This window comes from Oryzias melastigma, linkage group LG10, assembly GCF_002922805.2.
Source record: "Oryzias melastigma strain HK-1 linkage group LG10, ASM292280v2, whole genome shotgun sequence".
NCBI lineage: Eukaryota > Metazoa > Chordata > Actinopteri > Beloniformes > Adrianichthyidae > Oryzias > Oryzias melastigma.
Genome location: NC_050521.1, coordinates 11,191,624 through 11,203,152, shown reverse-complemented (window position 1 = coordinate 11,203,152; position 11,529 = coordinate 11,191,624). Strand labels below are relative to the sequence as shown.

Here is an 11,529-nt window from a genome sequence, read left to right as displayed (position 1 = left end):
AAACAGGCAGACTTCTGACCTTTAAGGTTAGACTCAACCTTTTGTTTTAAATCTTAGGCTGTGATCAGAGCTGGTTTGAGGAGTCATCTCTCTGTTTATTGTAATGCAGAACTTAGTGGTACGGTGACTTCCCATGTTGCACAAGGTTTCCCCACACTCTTGAATCTCTACAAGTTCAACCATTTTAAACTTTTGTTCTTTTAGAAGATATCCCTGCCCTAATATTTTTGTAAAAGATGGCTCTTTGAGGTTTTTTGTGTATATTAACTGTACCATTGCTTAAAAACATAATAAGGAAACTTTTCAAAACTTTGCTTTAAAAAAAAAAATTTTCCCCGTTAAAACAAAGTCTTTCACTCTTAAACTGTTATGTACCCTTTTATGTATAGTCAAGACAAATCTGAATTAAATTTTAGATAATATTTCATTGTTTTTACTCATTTTGACATTGTTTTTACTAGAAGAATGTGATTACTTAGAATTATGATTACATGTTTAAGTCCCACTCCAATCATCTCTCAATTGTCCTCCCTTTTCATCATCAGCTTTCTCTCCCACTAGCTTACAGCCCCTAACACCCCAACAATGGCGAGCGCTATTGGAGCTAATCCAGCCAGACAGTTTTGAGCCAGATACGAGCTCAGACAAGGAAAACAAAGATGAACATGGAGCTATTTATCTGCAAGTGAATGCATCAGAATGGAGCGGAGCAGCTGCAACACTGCTACAAGCTTTTTTAAAGAGCATTTTATTGTCCGCTCCTGATTCACAACAATTTTAATTAAAAAAATCTCAATAATGCTATTTTAAGCTGAATTTTCTTTATATGTGTACTCCCTGGTGAGAAAAATACCACACGAACATGTTGAAAACACTTTTTTTTAGGCGAGTCTTTAAGTTTGACATTAATTGAGTTGATTTGGACTTGAATTTGACATGTAAACATGTAAACTCTTGCCTTGAGATGGGTGCAGTTGTAAACAACAATTAATGTGGATTGAGTTCTGTTTTGGACACGTTTGGAATGAAGCTAAAAGTTCCCTGCTGGATTTTGGACTGATTCCTAGTCCTGTACATGCAGAAATAATCCAGTAAAAATCACAAAAACAACAGCTTCTTCTAAACAAATCTCCTGTTTGAGGAACTGGTCCGACCCTCATGTCGTCCCTCTGCCTTTCGCCTGTTTTCGTCTCTGCTCGCTTTTTTTTTTTTTTCTTCCTGCAGATGTTCATTAACATTACAAGACCTTCCCCTTAGCTCCTCCCCCGCGCTCTGATTGGCCACACTGTTACTGGAGCTGTCAGCTCAGCTCTGGGAAGCTTTTCTCTCTGCTCAGTTCGACCTGCAGCCTGTAAGACAGGCTGGCTGCAGCCAGTGCTAAGCGCTTTGTTAGCTGGCTCAGAGGGCACCCAGGGAAACTCCAGCCGTATCAATGAAATAGTATACTTTCACCCCTCAATTTTCGTTTTGGAAAATGATCCTCTGCACGAATAAAATGGAGTATCCCTTAAGATCGCAGTGCCAGCGAGTACAAAAACAGGTAGGCCACCTTTGCATTTCCTAAGGCTTAAAACAGATGTCTTAGTCGGACCAAATGACGGTAGCAGCTAACTGTAGCGGATTCTGTTCATTCATTTGCCCGATGTAGCAAAGAAAACCAGTCTTCTCCTAACTTGAGTTAGCTGTCGCTTAGTTTCTACGCTTATAATAAACATTTTTTTGGTTAACATTTTAGTTAAAATCTATTTTATGACTTTGAGGTTTTCAGTCTGTAAACTTCTTTTTAAATATTCAGCTTTATTAGCGAAGCGACTATAGTTACTAGCTATCGCTAGCAAAGGAGAAACTTCGAATATAACTTGCTAACCTTGCTAGCTTGTTCACCAAACAAGCTCGTTGAAGTTTGAAATAAAGTTTTTTTTAATAACTTTATTAATGTTGTAGTTAATGTTTATTACCAGCTATTTTTCCTTAGCACCTCAAACAAAGATTGCGGTTTCCATCCCCAGCCCCTGAAACGTCACGTAAAGCTCGCATAGCCTCACTGTTATTAGTTGACATGTTAAGCTAAAACGCAGCGGACTTAACAGATCTTTCTTAGAGATTAAAGGCCACGTGACAACGCCAAAAGCACGACAAGTGTTTTCATTTGTGTTTTTCTCGGGGTGATCTGGTTTTATTAAACTGTTGAATTTGTCCTGTTAAAAATGAGCAAAGTGTCGCTGTAGTGGTTGAGATGGTGCAGTGAGGAGAAAGCTGCAGGTGAGGATGACGACATGTGAAGATTTCTGAGAAAATATAAAGTATTGCAGTGGAGTTAATGTTGTTATAGTTAAACCCCGTGTTAATGTTTGTAACTCTTAATAAAAGGGAGTCCAGTTTTTATTTCAATTTACGTCTTTTCAGCAATGAAGGGATGTGTTTTTTTAAGGTGTGTTATTTTTTTATTGCGCTTTTTTTTGGCTGAACTGGAGTGCCAATCAAAGTTGTTTTTCTCCTTTGCTGGTGTTTTTCAACTTGCAACAGAAGGAGGGCGCTGTTCAGGCTACAATCCAACAAAGTCCTAGTGGCTGCAGCTCAGGATCCACAAATGGAAAAAAACAGGCAAATGTGTTGTTCACTCTGCCTCACTGTTTTGAACAAGTACCTATGACAGGGTGCAGCTTTGGATAGAATCAGGTGGATGTTGCAAGTATACATCAGTAGGCATGTCTATCAATCCACACTCACTTGATTGATCATAAATGAGACCACATCAAAGGAGCATGTTTGAACCCGCATCTTATCCTCATCCTTTCTGGCTTGGTTACTGGAGTCCAGTCGTTGATCTGATGCTCACTGGTTCTGCTCTGTCCTGAAAAGCAGTTTATTTTGTTTTGGTCGGGGCTGTCTTATCCCTCCCCACTTCTGCCCCTCTGTAAGCTGCACTGGGGGGGTGCAGCTGGTTCCTTTGACTCCCTGAGTTCAGGTTGCAGAACCTAAATCAGCTCTGGCTGCTTGTTTCCGGTGCTGAAAGTGGGGTGAGGGGAAGGGAGCCTGTGCCGCTGGTACAGCAGTGCATGATAAGGACGGACCCCCTTCAGGCTTAGTTGGAATGCAGATTGAATGTCCCTCTATATCTGCAGTGCCCCCACCACCACCATTGCAGTCCATCACACACTTGCACCACACAAACACACACCCTTGGAAGACTGCTGGCATTATTTTGCCTCTCCTTTGTTGTGCTTTTAGAGCCATACTCCTCTTTGTGTTACTGTTTGTACAGTGCTGGTGTTTTGTCAGACGGCCATAAAAGATGCTCTTTGTCTTCTTGCACCTTTCCTATCCTCTGACGTCACCCCCCTGGCTTCAGTTTAAACCTTACCTCATCCCCTTTTCCTGATCAATAAACTTACCAGGGTTATATATTTGACATTTTTTGCTGAGTACAAGTCTACATTGAAATCATTTAAAAGAAGTGCAAGAGTGACACCCTTGCTTTTGTTTCCTTGTTTTTGGCAAAACATCCGTTTCAGTTGCTGCGGGTTTGTGTGCATCCATCAGACCAAAATCCACTTTGTAATATCATGCAGAGTTGTTTAGATTATTATCAATGCTGCTTTGCAAGTTCAAACACACCAGTGTGACCTATTTTACAAAGTTGGGTTTAAAAAGTTATAATTTAAAAAGCCCAAGTTTTTCTTGTCAGGTGAAGAATTTGGTAGTTTTCAGAGTAAAGGACCCCTTTGAAGTTTTAATATTATAAACTGTGGATCACTTCAGAAGCAAATGGTTCTTGTAGGGAACTGTTTCTCCTCCAGAATATTGGAAATGTTATGTTTAAGTTCCTAAAACTTTAACCTGTAACTGAAATCTTCTGCTTTTGTGTTGGCGACAGACTGATATGGAGTTGGCATCATTTCCTGCTGTGAATGCTCACGTCAGTTCCTGTTTCAGTCTGACCTTTTCTTAGATTTGCTCAGGTGCGTTTCATAAGAAAAGTGCCAGTTTGCACTTGAAATCATAGATGGAGGTTCTATGGTTTTAATGTTATTGAGCTGAAAAATCTGTTCCTGGAACAGTTTTTCTGCATCTCATTTGTTGTATAAATGATGAAATAAAGACATAATCAGTCCGCATTGTATTCTAAATGTTACTGCTTGCCTGGGGTCATCCCACTTAAACATTTAAGGTTTGTTTTCTGTAAAGCAGAGGCCTCTGAAGTGACGGTTTGTACAACACTTCCTTTCAGTGATCAAACCAGTTAGTGTTTGATGAAACGGTAACCTAGATTCCCCCTCTCCGCATACTAATCAGTGGCTCTGGTGTTAGCAGAAAGACACTTGTGTGACTGTGCTCCTCTGCGTTTTTGATTGGCAGGCACCTGTGTGCCTCCATACTATTACTTTTGAGCGTTGACAGACTGGAGAAGGTCAGTGTCTGTGTCCAGGCATGTTTGATTCCCTTCAAAAATACCTCGCTGGCTCCGGGGTCGTGCTCTGTATAAACAATGAGAATCGATGATGCTAGGATTGACTTGCTTAATAGGTATAGCACTACCTTGTTTTTAGATTTAAGCTAAAACCCTATGTGGGTCAAGAGGTGGAGCTTCTCGCAGAAACGGGCGGAAACACCAGCCGCTCCTGGGAGAAGACAAATACCACATAGAACCTTCAGCCAAATGCTGCTGAATACCAAAGATCCCGACAGGAATGAAATTGAGCAACTATTTGTAAGTTAGTCCATTGTTTTGTGTTATAAATGTAAATTATTTTGTGCTGTAAGGTAATTCTCTGATAAAACCTGGACAGTTTAGATTGCTGGAAGCCATTACGTGTTTACATTAAAAGTGAGTTTGTACATCTTTTCCTACAGGCCTTTGCGTGATGGTTAGAGTAGTAATAAAAGGCCGTCCAGCTTTCCTCTCTGCATGGGTCTCTGCTTCTCTTGGCCTCTGGCTCGTCCCCGTAGCCGCTTGCATGTTTGTGTGTTTGGCTTCATCCGTTCCTTTTTGACTCCTGCACTTCCCTCTTCTGGGCCTCCTAAGCTCAGCTTTCACATCCATGTTTCCTCTCCAGGAATCTGAATTCAAAGTTTTCTGGATTTGTCTTAGAAAAAGCTCTGTAACTTTACGACACAGTCTTCTCCTTTGAACCTGTACCAGTTAATCCATCTTCTAATTTGTGGGATTATTGAAGTTTTTTTTCTTGTTTTTTGAAGAGAGTTTGTCATAAATTGGTGGTAGAATCATGTCATGGCATCACAGCTGCTGTGCTGTGAGGACCCACTGATTTAAGGTGTGGAACATGACTCGTCCAAAGCACAGTCTGAGCCCTTCATCACATGGTGTGGACTCTGAAAGGCAACTCGCTCTTGAGCCAAAAAAGCGTTGGCTACAGAATAAAACTTCGTAACACACTCCTGAGAAAAAACAGCCACTGTATTATTGGTTTATCACTGTCATTGTCATCTTTTGGGTCTTTAACTAACTTATTTTGCCAGTCACCGTCCCTAAAATTTTAAAAATTCATCAAAATAGCTGCATTTTTTAAATCTTATAATCACATTTTTTTGATTAAATATGAAATAAAAGCAGGTTTTTCCTAAATATTGTTCATCTAATTCAAAGTCTTCATCAGTTGTCGTCTCTTCTTTGCTCTGTGGTCTGCAGGTGATGGTGAACGGTGAGAAGGAGCGAGTGTCGCTGCTGGTCATGAAGGCGCTGGTCAGCAGGGGGAGTGTAGACGCCGTATCCCAGCAGATGGCCACTCACCCCCAGTATCTGGAGAGCTTCCTGCGCACACAGCACTACATCCTGCACATGGACGGCCCCCTGCCGCTGCCATATCGCCATTACATTGCCATCATGGTGAGTGACCTGGCTGCTTCTGTGGTCTTGTAGCTGCATAAATAGATCGAAGCTGCTCGATTCGTGCTCCTTACCTGTATCGCAATAATGGAAGCGCGCTTGTTTCCATTGGTGGTGACGTCCCTCCATTTCCTCTTTCAGGCTGCAGCTCGACATCACTGCGATTACCTGGTGTACCTGCACTCGGCCCAGTTTCTGAGAGTGGGAGGCGACCATCTGTGGTTGCAGAGTTTGGAAGCAGCACCCCCTCGTCTTCGTCTCCTTGACCACATTAACAAGGTGCTGGCCCATCAGCCGTGGCTAACCGCCTGCTCCCATATACAGGTATGACCCAAAAGTAAAAAAGTGAGCACAAATAGCGTGAAATGTTAACGGGTATTTCTAAATCCTTCTGCAGTTGTGCAGGTGAACCTAAGCGTGCTTTCTTCTCCCCTCCCCTGCAGACGTTGCTGAAGGCGGGTGAACAGTGCTGGTCACTGGCAGAGCTGGTGCAGGCCGTGGTAATCCTGGCTCACTGTCACTCCCTCTGCAGCTTTGTGTTTGGATGCGACGTGAACCCGGACTTTGCCCTTTTCTCCAAATCTCCCAACGACACGCTGCCAGCCTTTTGCCCCTACGATGCTGCCAACGGCAACACCAACGTGCCTCAGTCGCTCGCCGCCCCCTCTGAACACAGAACTCGACGACGGGTAAACAAACCAGACTTGTATCCGGTTGAAGCCACAATGTTATTAAGGTCACAGTTGGAGCAAATGTCTGAAAGTTTGTGAACATTTTTGCTGTTTGTTCACATAGATAATGAGGGTCAGATCATCCTATATTTTATTATTATATTTATAGTTTTCTTGCATGCTCCTTCTTGTTCGCGTTGTTTAGCATCGTCTCTAAAATCCTTCGAATGTTTGTCCACAGTCCCTGGAATCGAGTTGTGAGATGGTCTTTCTTAGAGAGAGGATCCAGAAGTCCCAAGAGGAGCGCGACAAAAGAGAAGAGCAGTTTCTGCAGACACACCAGCAAACAGGTAACTCACGCCGTCCCAACATGTTTACACTTTTCGGCCGACGCTGATCTGCAGCGTAACATCCATGTCACATGGCGTGAAACCTGAGCAATTACCACTCATCAGCTACACTTAGTGACGCTCTCTATGCCATTCCTCCATCTCCTCCGCTGTCATCATCTCTTTTTTTAGACATGGAAGAGGAGGAGGAGATGATTTGCTTCGCAGATCCGTCGCGCTTTATCACAGATCCTGACTTTTGCTATCAGGAGTTCAGCCGCAGAGAGGAAGATCGTTTCCAAGTGTTGAGAATTCAGGTGAGCATTTTACTCCTGCTAATCCTGTTGGTAAACAAGTGTTATGTAACGAGCATGTTGGCGAGCTGTAACCATATAAAGAAAACGTGTGGCTGTGGCACCTCAATGCACAGAAATGTGAAGTTTACTGCATTTAGTTTGAATCTGACTTCCTTTTTTTACTAGAAAAGTTTAAATCTGCTGCTCAGTCTTTGCATTAAATTTTGAATTATGTATGTTATCACTTGAAATTCTGAAATTTTAACAAACATTTCTGTGCAGAATTGTACTCGGAGTAAAGGATTTGTCTGAAGTGTTTCACCGTTTGTCGTTAACTTGGCCCCACAGGACTATTCGTGGGAGGACCACGGCTTCTCCTTGGTCAACAGACTGTACTCGGACATCGGGCACCTCCTGGACGACAGATTCAGAAGTGTAGCCACCCTCCCCTCATTGCATAGCCCCGACCTGAAGAGAGCCGTCTGGAATTATATTCATTGTGTTTTAGGAATCCGGTGAGATCACCTTTTTGTTTGTTGTTTGCATTCTCTCACCTCCTATTCTGTTTTTTTAATCTAAACAAAAAAAAAATTGTCTTTTTGCTCCTTTCTCCAGCTATGATGATTACGATTATGGAGAGGTGAACCAGTTGCTGGAGCCAGATTTAAAGCTGTACATCAAAGCTGTCGCTTGTTTTCCCGACGCCACAAAAACTCTGATGTGTCCTCTGAGTTTGACCGCCGCTAAAAGCTCTGAAAGGGTAAGAGTCCGCTCTGAGATTTGTCATCAGTGTTTCGTCAAATGTTTAACGTCCTTTTTGAACTTTCAAAACATCTTGAAATTGAAGATTAAAAAACAGCTTTGTGTGCGATGTTTTAAGGGGTGGTTCTTGTGCTCCAACCTTCTCATTTGTTCTTCATTTTGTTGACATGGCAACAAGCAGCGTAAGAAAATGTTACCTTGTTAACATGCTCGTACATTAGTGTGCTAACACTTCCCGGTGATGACACTGAAGTGACAGATGGAAAAGAAGCCAGAGAGGCAGAAAATCCCCTGAAACTCGCCATCGTCACTTTTGTTTTGTTTCTGTCTAAAATTTACGGCTCATTTAATCCAAAGACGATCATAAAAGCTCTGATTAGCCGCACTTTCTCGTAAACCTTTGTGTTGAGTTATCTTTGGACAGAGATGAGGGAAAATGCTTTATCTAAGAAAGCTGAAGATAATGTTAAAAAGAGTTTAACATAACCGTCTGCGCAGACATTGAATCCTCTGAAAATGTCGTCTCAATTCTGTGAAATAGTGTTGCATTTCAGACTGAACGCTTCAAACTTTTTTTTATCTTTTAAGCTGCTAAAATAGTTACTATAAAATACACACAGACAGCAGTTGGTTGTTAACACTTTAGTTCTACATCATGAAATGAGGAGATTCTGTTGTGTTTACTTTAGTTTTCGCATAAGACCAGATAAAACCATCACAAGACAAGCGACAGACTGTAATGAATTTTGTTCCATTGGAGTCTGGTTGGAGTCAGAATGCTCTCCACCTTTCTGCTTCAAGTTCTCCCTAAATTGTTTTCTTCCCCTTGTGAAAATAGTGTGACAGCCACGGGGTAAAGTAGGCAGAGCTCTGCAGAGTTCAGCCTCAGTGCACATGTTTGATTATCATGGAACGTTTTCTTTTCAATACTCACGTGTACTCTAACATTTTTGGTGAAGCCACAAGTTTGGGAATGCTTGTGAAAACACAAAACTAGAACTGTAGTTTTCGTTCTTGATTCTGGCTGCAGTTTTGCTTCTCGACTCCAGACGCAGCAAAGACCCATGCAGATTTAAAAAGTGGTTTTGGTGTTTCTCATGACAAAGGACATATAGAAAGAAAATTTATTTTAAAATTGATTTTATGAGTATTTCTTTATTTGAATTGCTGAAAATCAGGAGCAGATGAAAAAAATGTTGTTTCTGTGACGTAAAAACTACAATCGACTATTTTATCTGCAATGACATAAAAACTTTAGCTAAAAAATGTTTTTTTTAAGCTTTTCTATTCTAAAAGCTAAATGTTTCTCGTGTGTTTTTACTCTCATTACTGCAGTTTTTGATCAGAGCTTTTTTCTTCTTTTTCCAGATACACATAAATTTACTCATCATGGAAGCCCGGCTGCAGGCCGAGCTGCTCTATGCACTGAGAGCCATCACTCAGTACATGATTACCTAAGTGTTGAGGCGGGGGGCACGGAGGATCGACAAACATCAGCATTGATGGTGCAGAAACTGAGCCCAGCGGTTCGGGGCTGCGTCTCATGAATGTGCTTTTTTTCTATCAGATTCAATGTATTTTCTATCACAGGAAGTGGGGGCGCGTGCTCATCGCTCCTGAAGTTTGTCTCATTGTGAAGTCCGAAAAACATCCCGACTCTCAATGGTTATGTGCAATTTTTTTGTAGAAGTTATTTTAATTTTTATCCGTTTGTGTTCAGTGTTTGAGAAACTGCTTTGATTTTGTTTCATGTTTTGAAGCAGTGTGTTAACGGTGGCCAACACTCCTATCAGCTAGACAAGTATCCTTTTGTATAAACTAAGCTTTTGCAGAAAAACAAAAACAAACAAAAAAAAACTTTTGTACAAATGAAATGAATGTTTATGGGAGTTCAGGGCTTTTATTTTTGTTTTCTTTTTATGGACAATCCTTGTCTGTGCTGCAGGTAGAACACTGCAGCGCCGACAGGTTTGCTCGCCCTTACATTTCAAATAGAAGCCGGTCACAAAAAAGCACAGCCGTGACACTGCTGGAAGTTATTGCATCACTATCAACTATAGTTTCTTTTAATAAGCACTTTTTAAAACAAACTTTATATATTTATAATCCAATGTAGCTCACGTATTTACATTAGTTGGAGTCCTTTCTTCTTGTCTGTGTACACTTTAGGGGGCCCTCCAGCTTTCTGCTGCCCTCATTTCTGAATGAAGGTACAAGATCTGCAACCGCAGCATTTTCAGGAAGACGTATCCTAAAGGAGTTCAGAAATGGATAAGCTGAGCCATTCTGTGTGTTTGAGAAGTTAACTGAGTAATAAGTCATTGTAATCAGAAAAACGAATCCCTGTTGTTCCAGATTGTTCAGGGTTTTCCTCATGGAAACCTGCACAAAATGCAGTTTTCTCTTCAGTTTTGCTAGTTTGGAACAAACTTGATCATAAAAATCAAAATTTGTCAGAATTTCCAAATGTTGGAAGCCTGTTGGTCAAATTATTATTTTATAAGTTTGTGTCTGTTTTACAGCTTTTGTACATTTCGTTTTCCTGGGAGTGACTGTAGCATCTGCTTGTTGTACTGAAGCCTGATAGATGTAGAGCTTAGCCCGACCGTAGACTTAGAATAAGCAACGGCAAAGCATACTAAAGAAACGAGTAACTGTCGACAAAAGCGAACGCGCTGTGAACACAGGTGCCTTTAGGCTGGAATTGAAGCGCTGCTCATGTGGAGGGATGTTACTGTGGGAAGCTGAACGAGGGCTGCTGGTGTATCTGGGAAACGCTCCCACCTGTGACCGAGAGGACGACCTCTTTACTCCCGTGTGAAGGAGAACACATCATCTTCTTGGTATTTCAGTATCTCAGTAACTTTTCTGAAAAGTGTTCCTGGAAAAGCACCGGGGTGTTTTCCTGTGGGGTGACGCTCACAGCTTCTCAGCGAGAGCCTTTGACACAGATGGATGTGAAAACGTTTAACAAGAGAAAATGTAAACTAGTGGAAGAAAAAAAAAATGTTTGAAAATGTGAAGAAATGTTTTCTATAAATATGTTGTATGAAAATCAATGCCGTCTACTGTTGTCATTCTAAAAATGTGGTTTTTATTACCGGTATGCCAAATATTACTTTGTCTTTAAGTTAACTTGTATTTCTTTTTACTGTATTTAACTTTTTTATTTACAAGCAAAGGGATACTTTTCTAAACCATTTAAAAGTCTTGCAACATTTAAACCAACTAAATTAAATTCAATGCTGCAATGTTTTCAAACAAACTGGGAAAATAAATGAGCAGAAGAATTTTTAAATTTACCAATTTTTGGGTTATTCATGTTGGGAGGTATTTTTGCATTAATTTTTGATTCAATTCTCACTTGAGTTTTTTCCCACTGAGTTTAAATAACCCAGAAAACCATTAGTCTCCTTTTAACCTAGGACCTGGGTTAGAAACAACCTAACTTGGGGTTATTTTTTAACCATTAATTTCTTTGGGTAGTTTAAAGAGTAGCATGTATACAAATTCAACAGTGGAGTGCACAATTTGAGCATGACTGATTAAATAAGGTTTTCCTTTGGGGAATCAATATAATATTGCATTTTTGTAGGAAAGAAAATCAGTCAGTTTATCTTTTG

At 40.9% G+C, this 11,529-nt stretch overlaps 1 protein-coding gene across 1 annotated transcript; it reads left to right on the top strand.

Moving 5' to 3' along the window:
* Positions 1-949: 949 nt before the first annotated feature.
* si:zfos-80g12.1 (sestrin-3) lies at positions 950-10,965 on the top strand. Its single transcript, XM_024283052.2, has 9 exons — positions 950-1,540; positions 5,651-5,848; positions 5,990-6,172; positions 6,292-6,537; positions 6,761-6,869; positions 7,041-7,165; positions 7,493-7,659; positions 7,760-7,904; positions 9,275-10,965. Exons 1-9 carry the CDS (start codon positions 1,475-1,477, stop codon positions 9,362-9,364), a joined length of 1,329 nt encoding a protein of 442 aa, XP_024138820.1. The 5' UTR covers positions 950-1,474; the 3' UTR covers positions 9,365-10,965.
* The last annotated feature ends 564 nt before the right edge of the window (positions 10,966-11,529 follow it).

Coding starts and splice junctions, on each gene's coding strand:
- si:zfos-80g12.1 (XM_024283052.2), top strand. CDS start 1,475: ATGATCCTCTGCACGAATAAAATGGAGTATCCCTTAAGATCGCAGTGC. Junction 7,166..7,492: donor TCCAAGTGTTGAGAATTCAG/GTGAGCATTTTA, acceptor TTGGCCCCACAG/GACTATTCGTGGGAGGACCA. Junction 7,905..9,274: donor CCGCTAAAAGCTCTGAAAGG/GTAAGAGTCCGC, acceptor TTCTTTTTCCAG/ATACACATAAATTTACTCAT.